The sequence below is a fragment of the Schistosoma mansoni genome (assembly GCF_000237925.1).
Source record: "Schistosoma mansoni, WGS project CABG00000000 data, supercontig 0125, strain Puerto Rico, whole genome shotgun sequence".
Classification (NCBI taxonomy): Eukaryota; Metazoa; Platyhelminthes; class Trematoda; order Strigeidida; family Schistosomatidae; genus Schistosoma; species Schistosoma mansoni.
This window is the reverse complement of record NW_017386034.1, coordinates 976,320-1,000,060: the sequence shown is the minus strand read 5'-3', so window position 1 is coordinate 1,000,060 and position 23,741 is coordinate 976,320. Positions and strand designations below refer to the sequence as shown.

The following is a 23,741-nucleotide window of genomic DNA, read 5'->3' as shown; positions in this document are numbered from 1 at the left end:
ATGGAAAAGGAAATTTGGCTATAGGCATATATTATACTCATTTTACTCCTATTTTCAATAGTCTTTTAAATTGTAAAAATGTCTTGTCTGTTCTGAAAATAGTATGTTTCTAGTTTAACATTAGCAACTGGTCGTACATTTCTCTTCTACATTGTTTTACTTTACAGGTCCTACGCGTCGTAGATTTGGTGCAACTAAATGGAAGTCAAAGAGTTCAAAGCTTGTTGTTTCTAATTTAAAAAGAGATAAAAAGTCATTGGTAAATGCTTCTAGTGTTTAACTAATATAATTTTTGACTATTCAATGGGATTTCCTATCCAAAAATGATACTATTGAGACATATTTAAATCAGTCTAGATCATGTAAATATCCAAGTTCTATTCCCTGTTGTTATCATTGTTTGGTTTTATAAACACTAAGTATAACAAGAACAATATAAGCTGTAAATTTATTAAACTAGCCAAGGTCTTGAGGTTATCTAACACTCGATCAACTTAGCTAGTATTTTTGGTTTGATGAACTTGACAACTTAAGGTAACCGATTCGGAGTTTTTTATTCTTTGCGATTCCTTTTCACCCTTTTTTTAGTATGTGATGAGTCAATGATTACAACTGACAACATTCAGGCGGTAACTTCGTGCTATGTTGTCGAGATGTAGCCTATTCACCGTTGATGTTTCTTCAATGTTCTTCTTCACTTGTTTTAGCCTTTGTTTTTGAGAACTTATCAATAAACCCTCTATCGTCGTGGCTACTATCAAACCACTTATTTTAATAAGTCGGAACAGTTAAGAACCGTCTATTACAGTTTCTTATGCATTAGAGTGGCTACATAGTTCACATGAATAGGCATAAGGCTCAGGAACTCACAAGAAAATCCCTGTTATATTTTCCAGAAACCCGTCAACTCAGCCCCCAACAAATACAAAATAGAGAAAGAATTTTTCACAACCTCTACAGGTGATAACAGCAGAAAAAGTACGTTGATATTTATAGAGAAATCAGAACTGTGCTTGGGAACTATGCAATAAGAACGCGAGCTGAAAAACGCCAGCTTCAAATCAATAGTACACATGCGCCCTAGGATCCTGGAAAAGCAAATCGCTTATGAGCCTACTTTTTCTTTCAACTACCATAATACCACACATCCCTTCATCGCCCTCTCTCTTTATGGATTAAACGTTTAGAGAATGGTTTCTTAGGAAAACCATCTGTCGTATCTCACAAACAATATCGTAGTCTGCATATAAGTCATAAAATTTGGAATAAAAAAATATCTTGGTTAAAAAGTTCTGAATAAGAAAGAACAACTAAACTATTCTGTAGAATATATTCTTGTATTTTAACCCAAAGAAAGTTTCGTGTGAATTTCTAATGTTATCTAAATTAACATGGTACGTTCGATCAATAACACTTTATTTTTCAAGTTACATATCTTCACTGTGGTTAATTATGGCATGATATGGTTGTATACATTAATGTTTATTATTTACTAACTTGTTGTTGTATGCATTATCGACTAATAAATTATCCTTTAAAATGTTTACATTCGTTTGAATATTTATGAAATTTTATTTATTAAAACAATGCAGTAGTGAAAACTATCTCTGTGTGCATGAAATGCATGACTTTTTGTTATTGAACACTGTACTTCTCATTTATTTTCTACAGCACCCTCTACTCAGTGAAGTTAATCCATCATCATCGGGCTCGAGTGCTTTAAAACCTAAAGGTTAGTAAAAACCATTTCTAGTCTCTGAATTTTCACTTCTCTCTCGGTAGTTATTAATTCATTTCCTGGTTAAACTAATTTGATTTAACCAGATTCATGATGTTAACAAATATTGTAGTGTACAAATATGTTCTTGTTTACTGAATTGTAGCAGAACTAATAACAGCCCAGTATGGTTTGTTTTATTTAGTTTAATTGACTATAAGTCTGTCTTTTTCCCTACTCTTTGAACAAAGATTATTGTCAGCATAGTTACGGATACATAGATAAAGCGATACAATATTAATAGTTTTGAATAGTATTTTTCCAAAATCATATGAATTGCAGTCATAGTAACAAATTTTTACATAGTTGTTGTCAGTTGGGAACCTTTGTTCTATCGAAAATAAAAACGGCATATTTTTCCAAAAGAGAAGCTAAGAACGCTTTATATTTACATTTAGCTACCTTTAAAATTCCTAGTGATACATATGTCATGGATTTCATTGTATATTATATATATATATATATATATATATATATATATATATATATATATATATAATCTGTTACTATTGTGTTGTAAATCAAAACAATTAATTTGATTGGTTTTTAATTACCACTGAGTCATGAATGCATTCGTTTAGTTGTTGTTACTATTGTGTTGTTTTCGTTTTAAGAGATAGTAACAAGAATCTATTGTTTTGTTTATTTATTCCTCTTTTCATATTTATTTATCCTAATTTTCCTGTTGCTCTCCTTTTCCCCTCTTTTATCCCAGTAGATACTTCAACATTGCATTCGCATATGACAGTAAATTCACAAAAACCACGAACTAAATCCAATATAACAGTTAGACAACGTCTTGCTAAACGTTTAGGCATTTAATTCATTTTAGCATAGCATGGATGTTATTTACACATTGTCTATTCGAATGCTAATCAATTACAAGTTTACTAATATTATTCAATACTATCAGTGTTAACTGGGATTTTCTATTTTTTTCTACCTACATATATAAAGTGAATTATCTGGACTCTATAGATTTGTAAAAATTGTTTCCTTTCTGCTGACGATATCTATATACATGTATACACATACACACGCAAGTTAGCAGTTCTTATCCGAATGTAGTATAATATTGTCGTTATCTAAGGAATTTTTCAAATGACTTCAGTTTTATTATTATTATTACTATCTGTAGTAGCGGTATTACTATTAACAAGTGCAGCATCCTTATCATACATGCAATGACTTTTTTTAAACCATATTTCAAATAGTTCTTTTGAGTTATTTTTATTCTTAATTAGTCACTAATAATGCTATTCAATTTGTGTCCCATACTTTTGTTTCCCTATATTAGTTATATTTTAATTTTGAGAAGTGTAAACTTCAATTGCATTTATGTATAATCATGCTGATTATTTAAATAACTAACTGTTTCCCTCCAACTTTATTCATTTCTTCGTGTAATTTCATTTATTCCACCTCATCATTTTTCACATATCTCATCCTCATTTTCTCTAAATTCCCAGGACCGTTCGTGGAATATATATATATATATATATATATATATATATATATATATGCATCATTCGGCTACTCAGTCAGTAATAGTAAGAATCTATTTTATTAGGTATGTTCTCTTGTTTATCACGTTCGTTTTTTTAGTGTTTTTCTTGGACGCTTGTTCACTGATGTGTGTGTATTTTGTAATACTACCCTATTTACTCACTTTGTTATATTTTTTGGTAATATTATTGTTTTTTACTTTACACACTTGTTTTATAAATGCTTGTTTATTTGCATACAAATGAAACTAATTATGTTTCCCCCGTTTTCATTCATTGTTTATTTAGCTTATTCTTTTTGAAATGTTTATTGGTCTTTGTTAAAAAAGTATTTTTACCATTAGGTCTTATGTAAATTGTTTTTGATTGAAATAAATGTTATATTAATATATTATATACATGACCGTCTTTCATGTTTTTGGCTGTTGGCTGGGTAAAGTAATCTACCTACTTTTTAACGGCTAACACTAGTATTAAAACTTGGGACGTTAATATGGTAATACACAGTGTGTAATACACCTAGCGAAAGGGCTCGGTAACGACAGGTTGTTTTGATTCGTTTTCATGTGAAAGTGTTTGTGCTGATTGGTTATTTTCGTGGGAATGTAAGGAATTAGATACCAGACTTCAATCCCAGAGAAATTACATAGTTTGTGTGGTTATGTTTTGCAATTTGTTTTTCAAGGACGCATTGGTAGGGTTCTTTAGTTTGACATCCGTTGGATGAAGATATTTGTATCCATATTTCACCATTCTCAGTGACATCCAGGCTAAGTGTTTGTCGGTGAAATTACCGTAGAAGTCGTATTTCAAGATTTCAGCGTGAATTAAGCTACCTCAATAGACTTCGGGAAGATATAAACAATTTACAACCAGATACAAATCTGTACCAAGTCAAGTTGTCTCTTTTCAGATCTACCGATCGGGAGAAAAGTCAAATTAGAAAAATAATATCCATTGTATTGACATTTAGGTCAATAGGATTCAAGATTGTAAGGTATCAAAGACTTGGAAAAAGATACTGAGTGATTTGGTGCTCATCACTGTGGCTTGTTTGGAACCATATCAACCTAAGTCCCTGGTTATTGATTACATTGATATATCTAAACTCAATAATGATTCCTATGGAAACCAGTTTAACGTCCGACTAGTATAATGTATTAATAAATTATCTAAGTTTCAGTCTATCCGTTATGGAAAGGGAATATGTGTGTTTGGTTTTCTGAATTAATATGAGATGGTCGAGCAGTGCTTAATCACAGAAACAAAATTAAGTTCTATGTAGTCACCCAAATTGATGAATATCAGTAGGAAGGACATTTGGTTGAAAAAAGTGTTTCCACAGTCTATCAATCATCTCATTCTTAGAATGGAATACAAAATAAACGATAATTAAAGTAAGGCGTTTGATACTGAGAGCCAATCAGAAGTAGCTTAGTGCGAAGGTCAATCAGAAGTGACCCAAAGGACAAGTGCGTTTCATTGGTTATGAAATGGATCAATTTCCTAACGATTAGAGTGGTACATATATGGGTAAGTATTTGTGCTTTTTATTCAGTAGCCTAATACGTTTTCTCGCTCACACTTGTGTTCTCACTCAAATAGTTAGCGTGTAGCATACTATATATCAGTATCAGGTTTTGGACACCGCCCCTCACAATAGCATTGCCTGTCGGGAAGCAAGCTTATTTGAAATTCACTGAACATCCAACGGACAAAAGACTGAGTATTCTTGACGGGGGCTGTTCAATAATTTCGGGGTCAAAACACTGGTCATCAGTGTCACTAAGTTGTCTCACTACGCTTCAGATTAATAGCATTTGATATTGTGCCACTGAAGGCCGATCTAGTATTTGTTATAGTTAAGGGTTCACAGTGAAGACTAAATTTCCTGGGTTCGATCCGTGTTCGGGTTGCGTAGTACTCAGCTGAAAAGTTTCGCACAAGGGCGATATGGTTGTTTGGTGATACATGGTTTTTAATCGTACTTCAAATCAGACCAATTTGCGATAAACAGAACCTAATTTCCAGGGTACTAAAAAAGATATGTTTATTCGATATAACCTACAAATTAAGTAATTGTTTATTTACGAATAGTTCAATTGTATATCAAAAGCTATGATCAATCGATAAGGTTTCATGTATGGACTTACATAATGGTACCCTTCTTGCCTCATTCCAGCGGTTAGTGTTTATCTGACAGTTCTAAATTTTGCTGATCATTCTGTTTTATTCTCCTCGAACTAAGATGAACCATTGGTATAATACCATTTGTTTATCTGGTTTAATGCAAAGGTAATGATTGTTTCACTGTCTTACATGCTTCTGTTATGTCCTTATGGCCTGTTAATATATCACATCACTAAGTGGCCATTTAGAAACACTGGCTTATACGACCAAGCGAATGACACACAAACTAGTACGAGCAGCCTAGAATCAATTCTGAGTTCCTATTGGTCCTCAGAGATAGTAGTTTCTCACCTAACGCAGTCCGTTCAGTCCTGAACACCAATATCACCCTTCACTATATAAATCATGTATTTCAAACACATGGCTTATGTTTAGATATAAACAAACTAAACCGCATCATACCATAAAATAGAAAATAACAATTGTGCAACATAAGGCCAAAAGTGGCTGTGTGGGATACTTTAACTAATAAATTGGGAATAACTTAAGAATAATAAATCGTATAGTAGTGCGGCTTGTGTTACTGATGTTGATACACATAAGTTGTATGCATCATTAATAGAAAGTAAAATGCCTGACGGCAGAAGGTTAAGAAGATCGAAGAAAAGAACGAAAACAGGGGATGATTGGTGTGGAAACGAAGGAATAATGAAGTCTGAGACGATTGACTGGTATTTTGCTAATGAATTATTTGCTGTATGGTTCTCATATTTTGCTAAGTAATTCTGTAATTTTGTGTTCAAATACATCCGATTGTCTCCACTTGTGTTCTCGTTCATTGCAATAGGAGTCAATAGGTCAAATGGAAACTTATAATAAAAGGAACATCAATATACATATAATATAGTTACTTAGTAGTTATCCAATAAGAATATGTGTAATAATAGTCTAAAAATAATTTCTGGCAGTTACCACTCATTTATACTTCGTTAGGATATGGCAACTTCGCTCACATCTAAAAGCTGGGCTTTCTCTTTTCGTTGAGGGTTTCTAAAAATCAACAAAAATCTGAGATCCTGTTCCATTTAAAGTAAAGATAACGAGGGATCGTGTTGTACTATATCGAATAGGCTTAGTATTCCCAACACTTATCCTCCATCCCATCTTGATATCGACTGGTATTTTCTAAATTAAAATCTTGGTGGGGTTAATCCATTCAAAACACATTGTCATTATCATTTTCTTCAAGTTTATGTAGTGTGATATCTCTTTTATTAAGCTTCCCATCGTTAATTTGATCATTCTACAATAGAATTTGAGTAATTGGAAATGCCTTTAAATGATTATTTGTATGATCGAAGTCATTTATTTGAGAATTTTATGAATTTCTACTTCTTATTTGATCCAAAGTTATGTACTCTTAATTAAATCTAATAAATACTACATTTAATCAGAAGGGGTTTTGTGGAGATTTCAGTATTTTTCAAAGTTGAAATCATGAGTCAGTTGAAGCTAGATCACCATGGAAAACCTGGAAGCACTGGACGACCGTTTCGTCCTATTATGGGACTCCTCAGCAGTGCGCATCCACGATCCCGCACTCGCGAGATTCGAACCCAGGACCTACCAGTCTCGAGCCGATTGTGGAAAGTTACTTTTATAGGAGACATAGCTAAAGATGTAGCTTTAATAAAATAGTCTGCTTTCTCACTAGTTAACAGCAAAATCAGTGGTTTCATTTAAACAAAAATAATTTTGTGCTGTCTAAGACTCTTACCACTTGCATACTTTATAAATATTTCATAACATACTTTACTAATCAGAAGGGGTTTTGTGGAGACTTCAGTATTTCCATAGTTGAAATCATGAGTCAATTGAAGCTAGACTGGTAGGTCCTGGGTTTGAATCTCGCGGGGCGAGATCGTGGATGCTCACTGCTGAGGAGTCCCACAATAGGACTAAACGGTCGTCCAGTGCTTCTAGGTTTTCCTTGGTGGTCTAGGTTCCATTGACTCATGCTTTCAACTATGAAAATACTTATTTTATTGTTTAATTCTTTAATTTGACTTATTTCATAAGGTCAATCAACTTAACATAATTATAACAAAAATATTATGTGTCAACAACAACAAAAAAATGTTTGTCTGATAATTTTTTGAATTATTTTCAGACGTTTATTGTCGTGTGAATTTTTACCAGCCACCTATAAATCATTATTCATATTAGTCTCATTTACACTATATTATGGTTTTATTCTTGAACGGTGAATATTCTTTTCGAGAAATTCTTTTCAGATTCTGCACTATCATATCTCTCTCACCTTATCTGACCCCGCATTTATTCTGACCATGGATCTTAAATTTGCACTTAACATATAAGCTAATTCAAGTTAACATTCTATATGGGTCGTATCAACATTAACAATCTATTATTCTATTTTGTTTGACAATCCTAAATTCACCTGTTTTAAACGATGCACTTTGCCCTTAACCTGGTCATTTTTTCGGATTATTAATTTGGATATATATAATTGTAGAGTGTGAAGAGGATTTATTGAAAAGAATATTCTTCATTCAAATATTAGTCTTTTAATATGATGGGGATCTTTAGACAACTAAGAGTATGATTGTGTTTGTCTGAACAAATGTAAATTAACTGATAATTAGTATTATCAGAAGGGGGTTTTGTGGAGATTTTAGTAATTTTATATAGTTGAGATCAGGAGTCCCACAATAGGGCGAAACGGCTGTCCAGTGGTTCCAGGTTTTCCATGGTGGTCTAGCTTCAATTGACTAATGATCTCAACTATATATGATAATTAGTAATGTCAAATCATTGGAATTTTGGTTATTTAAACACAGATATATTAAAGATATTATAAATCTGTCGATGGATGCATTTACCCTCTATATTATATAGATATATACGTCTGCAGTACCTTTTTTTCAACATACTTTTAGGTGTAAATTTTTATTTACAAATAATCGATATCTTGTTCTTTATCAGATATGAATAAAAAGTGATCGTTTAATTTGTATTACGTATGAATAACTACGCAATAATTATTTGTCATCTATTTTGCAATCACTGATTTTCATTTGTAAAAATGTTAAGTTAAAATATAAAAAAAACATTTCATCGATTTTAGTACCATATTTTATCGTGAACGAAAATAAGTTTATAGAAGGATTTCAACAACTTACAATGGTCAAGCCTGATAAGACTTAAACTAAATAAGATTATACAACTTAGTAATTAATGCAGAATATATAAAAATGGGTTTAATTTCCACTTTTAAGTGGTTTGTTGTAACGAATGAATTTTAATAAAATTAAACTTTAAACAATTCACAAGGGGTTCTTGTGTAGATTTTAGTAATTTTAGTAGTTGGGATCATCAATCAATTGAAGCTAGACCATCATGAAAAACCTGTAAGCACTGGACGGCCGTTTCGTCTTATCTCGCGAGACGGGATCGTGGATGCGCATTGCTGAGGAGTCCCACAATAGGACGAAACAGCCGTTCAGCGCTTTCAGGTTTTCTATGGTGGTCTAGCTTCAATTGACTCATGATTTCAACTTTAAACAATCCATCAAAATTTAATTAAAGCATTTATTTAGCACAAGATATGTCTTATTGTAAATATTTCCTGAATTAAGCTACTGGTTAACTGAAATATATTTTTCTGGTTCGCGTTTTTTTAGAGAGTCGGTTTTCTACGGGATGGGGTCGCTAATCCCATGCCCAACCCTCCTCCTTTGTCCGGGCTTGGGACTGGCAGTAGCCCCCGGAGGAGCTACAGGCGGAGTTAACTCATATATATATATATATATATATATATATATATATATATATATATAATTTCGAAAGCTCATGTACTGAATCATAATATTGCGAATATTTATATTTAACGTTTTAATACACAGAATTTCCTGAGAAAATTGTTTGTCTTGTAGAATAATTTCTCTTTATGCCATAACAATAAGCATCATTATGGTAGTTACAATTAAATTTCTTTCTTATACCAATAGACTTTGTAATTAATTTTTGTTTACTATCAGTGATGGATGTTTTAATTTTTTGTCACATTTAAAACCAGTGACTAACAAATCCTAAGATCTTTTGTTTCGATTAAAATATTTTAGTTAGAGTTATACATAACGAATTGAAATCGGCAAATAAAATTTTTTTGTTTATTTTTCTCATTCAGCTCCTTACCACCTTTCTAGATAAAATAATGATAGGATGCTTTGTAATGTTTGTCGGTTTCCCCCTAATTTGGCAGACAACTGAGAAATCTTCATCTACACTAGTAAGTATTTCAGTTCATACCATTTCATTTACATGCGTATAAATCAAATAAGTCCATCAAGAGAAATGTTATAAAGGTATGATATGTATTTCTTATGATCTTACAAATTTATAGCATATTATTACATTTAGTTACATTATTTTGTCATCTATACTACAGTATTTTTATATAACCAAACCATTTTAATAGAGTAATTCTATTTGAAGTATGTGTTGATGTTTTAAATAATGTATGATTATGTGATAATGAATTTGTGTGATGAAAAAAAACATTATCTACATGCACTTTAGTTCCCGCAACACTTGTATCATCGACTTTAAACTGAAAAGCAAAATGACCTTTAGATGTAAGAATAAATCAAATATAGATGTGTAGTAGTCCCTTTTTGTTTATCTGCCTTTAGACTGTGTGCTTTATGATTACAATACAGAAAGTAACCAAAGACCATTGATCAGTTTCATAAAATCAAATCCTAATGTTAAGTTCTGACTCATAATCTAAATTTTTTTAGATACATTGATGAACATTTTTGTGGTAATTTGATAGTGATGTATTGCACCTCCGAATTATGTCACTGACCTAAATGATAATAACCGTATTACAGTTCGTGAGCCTCAACCAATGAGAAGAGAGATTTTACCTAATTGACCAATCCAAAGTATGGGTATTAAAACACCTTCAAATCTTAGCACAAAAAGTAATCGAATCCCTATTAGGAAAGTTAATTTGTGGTTATTACATAAGTTCCAGGTTATCTAATTGATTATAAAGACAAATGAAATGAATCTAGAGAGTGGGATTTTTAACAGTTCACAAATAAGTATCAATGATAATCTTGAATATAAACCAACCTTACAAAATAAACTTCATCTGAAAGTTATTTCTCAATCTCAACTGACATCAAATACTACATCATTGTATATCGATGTAAATTAAAACATAATAGATATGTCAATGGACTTCAGTTTAAATCAAATTGAGTGTATTTGTCAAGTACTCTATAACGACCAAGAAATTGATCGGTTGAAGACATTTCTGTCGAAAATATCAACAACTACAATGTATCATAACAATGAAGTAATTGTGAAATGCAGAGCATTAGTTTTATTCGTCAATAAAGAATTCACTGAATTATTCAAAATTTTAAATAATTTTCCATTTAGTGTTTATAATCATAATGAAATGCAAAATTTATGGTATCAAGCAAAATATGCACAAATAGAGATATCTCGTGGTCACCAGTTGAACGCTGTAGCCAAATATCGTGTACGTAAGAAATTCCCACCGCCGAAAACAATATGGGATGGAGATCAGGTGACGTATTATTTTAAAGATAAATCAAGAAATTATTTAGCTGAACAGTTTGTGCACAATTCATATCCGTCTATTGTGGAAAAAAAATTCATGGCTAAGAAAAGTGGTCTTACTATAACACAAGTATCCAATTGGTTTAAGAATCGAAGGCAACGTGATAAAACTCTTAGTAATTTTAAAACTAGAGGGTAAGTACAGCTTTTTTTAAATCCCAACTTTAGAGATAAATTTGTCCTTATTACCTTATGAGATTGTTTCTAAGAGGAAAATTGGGCTTTATGATAAGCGTATTATCCCAGTTTTTGTCTTCTCAAAGAAGGAAGTATCGCTTTCATCTATATTAAACCTGATTCCATAGATTTTAAGTATCAGGGCTCACTTAATTGATAAGGACATCAATTAGAGAACACTGTTTAATGTTTATGAACTCCACTAGGCCTGTAATTTTTTGATTATCCTTTAGACAGTACCTATCAGTCTTAAGTCGTCACTTAATTGACTCCATATACCAATAGAATGACAACCCATTAGTCCTAGTCCTTCTAATTGAAGAGTGACGCAACTTTTTAAAAATGTGGGGACTGTATTTTAAAGGTTGGAGTTAAATGTGCCTAGTATAAATGATTTTCAAATGAATACAAAACACCATCAGAGACTTTTGGTTTCCAAGGCTAAGTGAATCCTCAACTCTGGTAATAGTCTTAGAGTGAAGAAAGATTTATATTAAAGTGTCGATAAATAATATTGCCTGTAGGTTAAATCTGTTCCTTTTTAACATTAATGATGTACTCAATTTTTGGTAGTTTAAACTTAAATTCGTAGGTAGATTTAATACATAATAGTAATGATGTACATAATTCCATCTTAGATTAACCAATACAACCGCTGCATATTAGACTGAAAAAAATTCTTTAGAGTTCTTACTAAAGCTAGATGGTGCCTTATCGCATCTTCAAAATCCACTTCTGTTACATTAATAATCTGCTTATTTTAGTTAAATATTAGAAATGTTAAGCTATTACTGTTAACTTGATTGTACAAGTTAAATTGTGATTAGGCAGTTTGTTGTGGTAATAATAAATAAACAAATAAATCACTTTACAAATCAGCAAAAGTCATCAGTTAAATGTACGGTAGGACTAGAATTATCATTTAAAACATAAATTCTTTTGAACCATTACCTTTTTTCTGCTGATATATTATGACAATCATAATATAACTGAGAATCATCTTATCTCTGATTTAAAGCTGAAAAATGTCTCTCAGTGTATATGGACTCAACTATTCACCAATGACAAAACGCTGAAATTTTTGTACTCACTCACGGAATGATCTGAAGATACTCCAAGTTGACTTACGTATGTGAATGATACAATCTAACCATAACTTGTTAAGGAATTTGAAAACAACAAAGCAAATAATTTTCAGCATCTCACTGTGAATGTCATTCTTCGACATCAAATTGTTCTTTTAAATCACTGTTGAACAGTTTCACAACTTATTTGATTTTAAATTAATACTTTACAACCGTAAACTCCATTGTCGATGATAAGTCTCATTTATTTTTAGTAATTATATAACTCAGTAATCAAGTACAAATTAGTGTACTTGGCTTTGAACCACACTATTTGTATGATAGCTAGGGACACTACTTGATTACCTAAAGAGTAGTCGGGAGAGAGATATTCAAACCATAAGTTCAGTGATTGAAAAGTAAGCGTTTTAACTACTAGACCACTTATACACTACTCAATTTCTATTTTCTACCAATGTTACAAAGATATTTTAACAAAACATTGATTACACACTTTGAAAGTTTGGTAATTGTCATATGATTTTATAAATATTCCGCTCTCGGGATGCACACTGTTGAGGAGTCCCAAACGGCCGTCCAGTGCTTCCAGGTTTTCCATGATGGTCAACTATTAAATTTTTAAGGTTGTTGCATTATCATGGACTAATAGTGTTGTTATTGTTTTATTTTTAGCGTTTAAATTTTAGTTTGTGATTGTTAATATAATAGAACGTTTATTCATGATTGAAAGAATAATTATGATTTCACAACATTTCTCATTTTATAAGAAATCTGATTATTTTGACTGTAAAAACAGCTTTTTTTTCCGTGGTGAAACATATATATAACTCTTGTTTAGAATTTGTAATTACACTGGAACTGTCGATGAGAAAACATTTCTAAAGAGTTATCGAAACAGAAATGGAATTCAATTTTTTTTCCTGGAACATTGGTATTATTTAAAAATTGGATATTAATCATCAAACGAATTCAAGTGCAATATATGTATTCGTCCCATAATGTCAAATGCACAACATAAGGCCATATAAAGTTAGATCTTTCTGACTTGACAAGTCGACGTAAATGGTATTCAAACATTTAGGAAGCTCGACTTAGCCCTCTAAGACCAATCTAAATATACAAGTATGCCTGAAATGGTTAATGTCCATATTCAGTAAAAGCAAGTTTACTCGTGGACATTTATGTCCAATTCTAGCGTATGTAGTTGACTTATTAATTAATAATTGAAATAACTGTTTACCAAAGAATTTGCTGTTTAGTAATTTTCTAGATAGAGATGTAATTTCTTCTAAATAGTTATCACCCATTTCTTTTAAGAAAATATTCTGAAATAACATAAGGGGGCATTTTGGATTCTTCTGTTATTTTTTTTCATTAGCTATGCATCACGGTTTGTGAATCGAAGAAGTGATTAAGTTTTTGCATTATTTTTCTAACGAACAGTTTGAATGTAACTTGAAAACGTAATTTCAAGCGAATAAGATACGATCGATGACCATTGTTAACTAATTAATTTGGCGTAAGCTGTTTCTATAAAATCTGAATACATTCTTCAAAAAACGTTTCATATTATGATCTGCAAGCCGATAGGCAGGTAATTTTATACCTCCTAGTTGTGTATTGAAAATTCGTACATGAATCTGAATTGAGTTAGTGACTTAAATTCACCTTCCTTTTATTCATTACATTATGGGACTCATTTATACTGGAAAACACTCTAGGAATTATATCAAATGCTGTTTTTTTACATTTTCATCTTTTAATTATGTGTTTAAAGAATACCAGATTATGACTTATTTAATAGCTAAAATAAAAATAATTCCAGTTCCTGTCACCAAAGTCTCAAGCAAATCAGTGAGATATATATATATATAACTTTCGTTTACTTTCTTCATAAAAGTAAGAGTAGCTTCTTTAAGCGAAAGATTCCTTTCTGATCGTACTTTTCTTAACTGAATTGCTTCTTTCATTATTACTATTATTATATTAATATTACTTCACTCTCCCACATTAATTCCTGTTCATTTGTGTTCTCTTTTATTATACTCACCTTCCTTTCTTTACCACATCACAACCTGATTTATATTATGTGGTTTGTATGTATTCGGTTCCGACTTGTACCAATGTTTATACTTTCAAATAATAAATAATAAATTCTTACTTACTTACTTACTTACACCTGTTACTCCCAATGGAGAATAGGCCAACGACCAGCATTCTCCAACACACTCTGTCCTGGGTCTTCCTTTCTAGTTCTATCCAATTGTTCCTCATTCTTCTCATGTCTGTTTCCATTTCTCGGCGTAATATGTTCTTTAGTCTTCCTCTTCTCCTTAGGCCTTCAGGATCCCATGCGAGGGCTTGTCTTGTGACGCAGTTGGGTGACTTCCTCAATGTGTGTCCTATCCACTTCCAGCACTTCTTCCGCTGGATGGAATCTGGTTTGTTCTCTCCCACAGTAACTTGTTGCTGATGGTGTCTGGCCATCGGATCTGAAGTATTTTGCGTAGACAACTGTTAATAAACACTTGTATCTGCTGGATGATGGCTTTCGTAGTTCTCCACGTCCCCCCATACAGTAGAGCTGTCTTGAAATTTGTATTGAAAATTCTGATCTTGGTGTTGGCTAACAATTGTTTTGAGTTCCAGGTGTTCTTCAATTGTAAATATGCTGCTATCGCTTTGCCGATCCTCACCCTCACATCGTCGATGATGCTGCCCAGATATGTAAATGTTTCCACATCCTCCAAAGCTTCTCCGTCAAGTGTAATTCGATTGGTGCATATTGTATTGTATCGGAGAGTCTTGCTTTTTCCTTTGTTTATATTGAGACCTACTGCTTCTGAGGCTGCTGCTACACTGGTCGTTTTCTCCTGCATTTGTTGTTGCGTTTGTGATAGAAGAGCCAGATCATCCGCGAAGTCTAAATCGTCAAGCTGCATCCTGCCTGTCCACTGTATCCCATGATTTCCTCCAGATGTTGACGTCTTCATGATCCAGTCGATCACCAGGAGAAAGAGAAAGGGTGAGAGTAAGCAACCTTGCCTAACACCGGTCTTTACCTCGAATGAGTCGGTGAGTTGTCCTCCGTGGACGATTTGGTAGTTTAATCCATCATAGGAGTTCTGTATGATATTGACTATTTTCTCAGGCACGCCATGTATTATATAATTTGTAAATAAACTCACTTCTTATGTAATTTATGACATTTTCCATAAATTTGATTTCTGAATTTCTATATTGTCATAGGTAATTATTATGTCTTACTTTTATCAGTTTTGCCTCTTCTAAAAGTTTATACCACAAAATATTTGCCACTATATCTAAAAATCTCATATTCTCATCACTCACATATTTTCTGTATGAATTTAGGTCATTATTTTGGTTTCATGCGATTATTGTTAACTTAAAAACACATCCTATTCTCCTCTTGTTTTCTATTACTGAATTCACTTCCGGCTTGAATTTATTTCATTACTTATTGGAAAGGGAATTCTCAGCATGATTGCTTTGTCAGTTGACTCAACAAATAGTTTGAGGGATATTCATCAGGAAATAATTTTATTCTTTATGAATTTTTACAGATGAACATTATTTTAGTAATTGGCCAGATCCTGACATTTATAATTTAATAAGAAGTTTAATATTTTAAGAACTCTTATTTTCCTTCTTATATTAAATGACCATTTCCACATTACTTGTTTAAGTATAACCCAGAATGGATTGAGTTACCATCAACCAACTGATTTCGAGGTGGCAACAGAATTCCATGAACACTTCGAAGAAAATACTGATACAGCACTGTATGACGCAAAATTTCATGAAACAGCTTGTTCCGATTCCAGTAAATCTTATTTCGATCATGATTTCAGTTTTCATTGCCATCAATCTGGAAATTATTCTTCTTCATTCTCCCACCTAAACTCTTCAGATGAAGATTTTTCTGTTACCAGTATAAAACACAATTAGTTTGACTCAGATTTACCTAACTTGAAAGGTTACACAAAACTTTCAGTCGATGATCCCGTGTATACGGGGAATTTCCAAACAATGAAACTTGTTTACATCAAAAAAATGCAATAATAATTATTTGTTCATAAAAAGTGACTTCTCTCTCATTTGGTATTATAGAAGTTTATAAAAATTACTAAATTTGCAATTCTACATGTCAGAGTGACAGTGTTTAGTCATCCGCTGAAAAACAAGACGTACTAGTCAAAAGGCAGCTGTTCAGTGTCACCTAGTTTTTAGTGGTCATCAGTTCGTAATGTCAAACTGTAAATTTAGCAATTAAATTTAACTACTAATAAATAGCAAGTAGATCATTTATTTGGAACAAAATATCTCTTTAGCGAAGCTACTCATGCATAAAGCTACAAGGAAATTGGAAAGCTCTACCGCATAACAACTCAAGTAGTCGGTGTTATATCCTAGTGAAGAAATAAGTACAGGTAACTTCCGGGACCCAATAATGGACGACTATTCTTATTGTTTAACTATCGAGTAATTAGATTGTGTATATCTATATTCATCTTATCATAAGCTTCATTTTGACCTATGAATTATTATTATACGATTTACTGTTCCTAAATTATATTCAGTTTATTGATTATTTGATCCCACGTTCACATTTGATTTGATCTTGTACAATATTGTTTCCTATTTTATGGTGTGACACGGTCTGTCTATCTGGTATATAAACCGAGTATGTTTGAAATAAATGATTCGCAAAGCAGAAGCTGCAATCGGTGCTCTTGGCTAAATTTGAAGGGCTAGGCGGACAAGGGACCAATAAGGATGCTAGACTGCTCATACCAGTTGAACGTCATTGATTTGGCAGTGTTAAGATTGGATAAGTCGTATTTCGATTGGTGGATAATTCACGTGATAAAAGCTGGACATAAGACCACAACAAATTAACATACGACCTTCTTTATTTTTTAAATTCATAACAGTTGGAATATCTACATACATACAGCTTAAACACCCACTTTCTTGATTCACTTGTATGGCGTTGCTATCACGTGAATATCTAGTTGCGATCCAGAAATGTGTTGTGTATGAAGTAATTGATCAGAATTAGTAGCTCGTAGGACAAATTTCACATTGTTTTCAGTGCTTCACTAGGCATTATGTACAAGTTGGATGTGGAGGATCACTCATATGTGTTTATTCTTGGTCATGAAAACAACAAAGATTAAGTAAGTTTATTCAGATCAAATGGCTTCAAACATCTCTACAAAATATTGAGGGGCTATATAATAAATTTCCAGTACATCGAGGTTTGGTATGAAAATGAAAGAGATATGAGGATTCCTGTCTCGCACGGCCCATTTTCTCCTATTTCCCTACTTTGCGTTACTAACCGCAATGTTATTATTAACTTGAGGAACAGGAAAAGGTATTTTTGATAGGATCACAGTAATTCATTTGGTCTACCAAATGTTTTCGTATAACAAATATTTCCGATCAGAATGCGGTTTGTGAAGATTATAGTGATTATAATAGTTGAAATCATGAGTCGATGAAAGCTAGGTCACCATTGAAAACCTAGAAGCACTGGATAGCTGTTTCTTCCTAGTATGGGACACCTCAGTAGTGAGCATCTATGATCCCGTATACGAGAAGCCGTGACCAGTAGAGTTCAATCCGTGTCGGGTACAGACAAGTATCTACCTCAGACAATGGATGAATGGTTGAGTAACCATTCATGGGTCGATTGAAGTTACACATTAACACAGTTAGGTACCGGTTCAATGGTCTAGAGGTTCAGCGTTCGCGCGTGAGACTGAAGGTCCCGAGTTCGGGTGCGTAGGTGCGCACTGCTGAAGGGTCCCATACTAGGACGAAACAGCCGTACGGTGCTTCTAGGTTTTCAATGGTGATCTAGCTTCTGGATTCTATTTTTTTCAGGATTCTATTTTATAAAACAGAAAGAATGATTGGAAACTATCAGATTCATATAATGTTGCTTCAGAATAATGTAAGCATTGGATGGATTTGATATGTGTACCATAAGTTGCTACTTTAAAACTTTACTGAATTCTACCTGTAGTGAGGATTTTGGCAAAAATTTCACATTGTCACGATTTTATTAAATTCCGTAAACGTTTTATACTACTTTTTGTTATTAAGTAGAAAAGACATCTTATGACAAATTTTTGTCGCGTGTCATTTCAATCAATGAGTAACCTTATGAATAGCTAGAGATGGAATAAATTTAGTTGTGGTACATGTATAGTATAACTCTATAATAAACAGGATACGGGTGAACACCCTTGATCCTGAATACTTGTAGCCTGTTGTTTATATTTCTGTGTAATGTTAGATGGGCAAAAATCCTTTGAAAGATAAGAATTTTAGTATCAGTAGATATTTCTGAATAAATTTTGTGACATATAAGGACCATGAGTAATCTAGGTGGATTGCAAAGTTTATATAGTGGGAGATTTCAGCTAACTTACATGCAATACATTGAAGTACATCTGATTCTCCATATAAAGATTATGGTTTCCAAAATGCAACAGAATCTATTCATTTCTGTTTATTACTATTTAAATGATATTCTCATAAAAATGATCAGTCGTTATTTAATTTTCTTCAAGATACTGGTATTCAGAACACTCCGATATCATTCAGGTACACGATATGTAATTTTTTATAGATATATGTTAAAGGTTACATTATTTATTTTCGAGAAAAATTCGTTGTTTTGACTAGACTCTACGACACAACGTAATTTAGAGAAAAATCTAATCTGTTATCGTGAATCTAAATATTTTGGTGTGTTTAGAAGGTAACACTAGTCTGTGTTATGAAAACAAACATATTCCTTCCATAATAATTCATACATGCTTACAAATACGCAATTATACAGTCATTAGTGTATAAACTCATTTATTTTCCAAGTTAAGTCTATCTGAACAAGAGAAAAGAAAACGACAGTATGTTCTTGTTTTTCAAATGCTCAAATCGGAAATCCGGACAATTCGTTTTAACTATTGGACATTACCACATCTATAAAAAGAGTGAGAAAAACACATCATTAAAAATAACATAACACATTTATCTCTTACTCTAGTCGACACACAACACAACAAGCATAAAATAGAAATTCCGCTACTCATTTTACAAGTAGTTATAATAATAATAAAAGTAATAATAATGATAGTAGTCTATATATATTTATTTAAGGTCAGGATAACTTTTCAATACATCACTATACTAACTCATCATTTGATTGTATAGAAAATCTAAGTGAGATAATTCGAATACTCTTAATTATCATTTGTTTTTCATAGTTTGTTTTTTATTTGTTTATTTATTTTAACTCCATTCTTAATATTATCAAAATTTTCCGGTACAATAAATGCCAATTAACCTTAAAGTGGACTACATTAAAATTATTTTATATTAGTTCTTGAATCTTTTATTTTTTTTGTTAACTTAGAAAAAAGATAAGGGGAATGGCAGTATATTATTGAACGACACATCCTTTCTTAGTTTTTTTCATACATATACACAACCTAACACGTTCACTCATTTATGTTTGTCGAGAGATGGTGATACACGTTAATGATATTTTTGTGTGATGTATTTATTAGTTCTATCCATTATGGTTTGTTATAACATACTAAACAAGCGGAACTATTTGCAATAAATGTAATTGAAAGCAATCAGAGAGTAGTCTTTTTTTTAATTTTCAACATACTTAAATGAACTAGGCTGAAGGTAGATATTATTCAAGTGTAGAACTTACATAGCCAAATACGAGATGAGTACTAGATGAATAACACGTCTAGAGAAATTTAATAACTTGACTCCAATTACTATAAATAGAAAAATTAAGTTTTTTTTCTGGCATTTCTCATTTCTTAAAATAAAAATGAAATGTCCATATTTCTTACAGCTGTACACTTGAAGAACTACAATCAAAACAAATGTCCGTTAAGGCTTAACCAATAAAAAGTTCACTGTAGCTGGAATGGAAATTGCAAACAGTCGCATTACAGAACAACATTCAGTTAACTAAATTAAATAGTTTTGTAGTAGAATTACACACTCAATTTGTTTCATAAATTCCAGAGTGAAAGGACTTTTAAATTATTTCACATAGTTCAGTGGGACAAAAAAAATGCTTAGAAGTATCTGAATCGGAAGGATATGCAGTAGTGTAGTTTTGTGATTTACTACAAAGTCCACCCAGTTTTAATTCGTTTCCAACCAAACGTTGTGTAGTAATAGCCTATGATAAAAACTATTTTTAATCTTTAGTAAGGTAGCAGGTATTTAAACTCCAGACTATGGATTGCTGTTGCTATCAGAACATTACGTTTGTTGGGGAGACTCGGAGAATTCCTCGAAAGAAACTTAAACGGACCCTGAAAACTTTGGGAAACACCTTGTCCAATTAGCATTCAATAAAAGTTTCTCAGAAACATCTAGAAAGTGAAGAGTCATGTGTTACATTTCCGATTGGATGATTACCTACCATACTACTATGTTTAGTAGAGTTCCAGAACTTCCCAGAAGCCCAAGGCTGTCTGAAATCCCATAAATATACCCAAATTTTTGTACATAAGCTAACCTTGGAGTAAAGCGTTCTCTCCATATTTCGCACCTTTTCTCTTATGTTCAGGTCTCATGTAGATTTAGTCTAGGGTCACTAGAGAGCTTGGAAAACCGATTCAAGCGTTTAGTCAGATCTATCAAACTTTTAAGTCACTTAACATGCTAACATGAGAATAGAACTTCAAAGGTGTGGAATTAGAATGTCTATTATTAATCCTTAGATTTCCATTTTCTTATCAACTTCGTCTGCAAATCGAGCAGTTTCCTCGTTATTTCTATTAGTAAATGCTCCCTTTGTTCCGTTTTTCATTTTACTGCTGGAATAGTGAGGTCTATTTTTATTATTACAGATAACTGCAAGCAACTGCAATATATTCCTAGCATTATTTTAGCAAATATGTCAAAATTAAATAATTGTTAGAAGAAATCCATTTATCAGAAATAGCTTTGAGATCATATGACCAAATGTTCAACTCAGTGATTTTCCTACTGTGGCAGCCTCAATAAGCCTTCCTGTTTAGGTTTGTTTAAATAAAATTATCACATACACAAGGGCTTTCATTAAAAATTTACAACCTATCGTAATGTTAAATATCAGAAAATGCAAAATAAGATCTAAAAACACTGGAATTCACACAGCTACTATTTAATGGATTAAAGAAATATGGCAAATAAATTGTCATTAAACTTTCGTAGCTGAAGATGGAAGACTTTTAGAAACAATGCAATTGAAGTACATGTTAAAGAGAACCTCATCATAATATTGAACGACTGGTTCTGAAGACTCCTAAATATAAATTTATAGTAATGAAAAAGCCATTATTATGACTACTCTCTCGTTTTATAGTTGACTTAAATTTTTACATCAGTCTCCAGTCATTTTCACTCTTTCTAAGTAGATTTATGTTTAAGTCAATAAGAAGAAATCCTTGAATTTTCGATAAACTGTCCACAAAAAAGTTTTTAGTAAAAGAAAATAACTTACTAATAAGTTTATAGTATCAATACCAAGGTTGGACTTGATAGTTTCAAATAATTGAGCGTTAAGAAGAGTTAATAACAGATTTTTTATCATATCTCAATTAGTAGAAAAATAATATTTCTGACGTTTCGTGACTTAATGTAGGCCACTCTGAAGAAGCGACTTGAATTAAGTCACGAAACGTCAGAAACACAAATTTTCTACTGATTGGGATACAACGAAAACATATTAATTGTAAAGACTTACTGAAACCCCAAACTAAAACAAAACATCAGTCGATTCATACCTGGATTCCAGCGGATTCCCACTTGCTATCGTTTGTGTCGAAGATATTCTAGAATGTATTCACAACTCATAACTTTTATAAACTTTATACTCATTAAGATGATTGTCAATTCTTAAGTCATAAAACAGACTAAAAGTAGAATAAATCTATTTAAGCACTACTTAACAAACTTAGAACATAGCATGCCTAAGAAATGAAAATTCCAAGGAATAATAAATAAGATAATTCTGGGTATGTTGTTTAATGATCAGAAAGAATGCATTGAATTAAATTTGTTAGTGTTATGAAAAACAATAATGAAACTTTTTAAACTCTGACTAGTCTGATATTCTTCTTAATTGTATACTCTTATTACTTTATACAGTTTTATTTGTTTTCCGTATTCATATAAGTTGTATGATTTAGTGTGAACAATATTATCCAGCTTTTAGAACGTAGAATAATGTCACTAAGGTACACTTATAATATTCAAAAACTATCAAAGATTCGTTATGTTATCCGAATGTAAAGAAATTGGGCATTGAACAATAGTTGAAAGCGTGAATCAATTGAAGCTAGACCACCAGGGAAAACCTGAAAGCACTGGACGGCCATTTCGTCCTATTGTGGGACTCTTCAGCAGTACGCATCTACGACCTCACCTCACGAGATTCGAACTCAGGACCTACCAGTCTCGCGCCAGAGCACTTAATATATAGACCACTGAGCCGGTATCCATGGTGTTAATGTTTAACTTCAACCAATCCACGAAGTTGAGCAACCGTTCATCAATTGAACAATACTCTATATCCTTCCAATGTTCTCAAATCTCATCTAAACCTAGTTAAAATTAAAACAGATTAATTTGTTCTATGTTGCTTATTCATAAGTTTGATGAATATATTCAGCAATAATGTTTTTTGTTCTCTACTCTATACTTCATGTGAAATTTATCCATTCTATTGACATTAATCAATTTAGACAAATCTGAAGAATCTGTCTTCTTAATTTTTTTTTCGCGACGAATCAACAAATATTCTATTCTGATATATAGATATAAACAATAATTTATTTTTTTCGGGTTGTATACCATATAACGCATATGCATATACGTAAAATACATCAAAATAACTTTGAAAAATAAGCAGGTATAAATTTATGTATATCAGTATCTTTATAAAAAAGGGAAAAAAAGTATCTTTATTCGATTACATTGGTATTCATCTGTATGTATGTTATAAATAAGATTCACAGAGAATCTGTCCGAATTTTCTCTTTCTATATAATTATTTGGGTGGTCTTAAAAGTTTAAGACATTATTGTCTAATTTTCTAAGACTAGTCTAGAGGCATATGGTTATGAAAATAAAGAGTAAAGGATTTGGGATAGAGAAACAGTTGAAAGTCAGAACAATTTGTGAAATCTTATAAACATGTTATCTTAATTCTCTAAACACCTTAGTAACAGATTATGATTATTTACGCTAAAAAAAATAGTTGGAAAGTTTTTAAAATGCGGTACAATATAATAATCAATTCTGGCGCCATTAAGCAAACCCTTTTGTATTTTA

The 23,741-nt window shown here is 32.0% G+C and overlaps 2 protein-coding genes across 2 annotated transcripts; both read left to right on the top strand.

Annotated features, from left to right (window-relative positions):
* Positions 1-169: 169 nt before the first annotated feature.
* On the top strand, positions 170-3,221 carry Smp_127230 (phd/f-box containing protein, putative; the record flags this gene model as incomplete). The annotated part of the gene is made up of 3 exons (XM_018790374.1): positions 170-259; positions 1,672-1,732; positions 2,493-3,221. Coding segments are annotated over 3 exons (258 nt in total), but the record flags the coding sequence as incomplete, so codon positions are not given.
* A 7,451-nt stretch (positions 3,222-10,672) lies between these two features.
* Smp_127240 (homeobox protein six-related) lies at positions 10,673-16,322 on the top strand (the record flags this gene model as incomplete). Its single annotated transcript, XM_018790373.1, has 2 exons — positions 10,673-11,226; positions 16,061-16,322. The coding sequence occupies 2 exons, from the start codon at positions 10,673-10,675 to the stop codon at positions 16,320-16,322; spliced, it is 816 nt and encodes a 271-aa protein (XP_018646379.1).
* Positions 16,323-23,741: the final 7,419 nt, after the last annotated feature.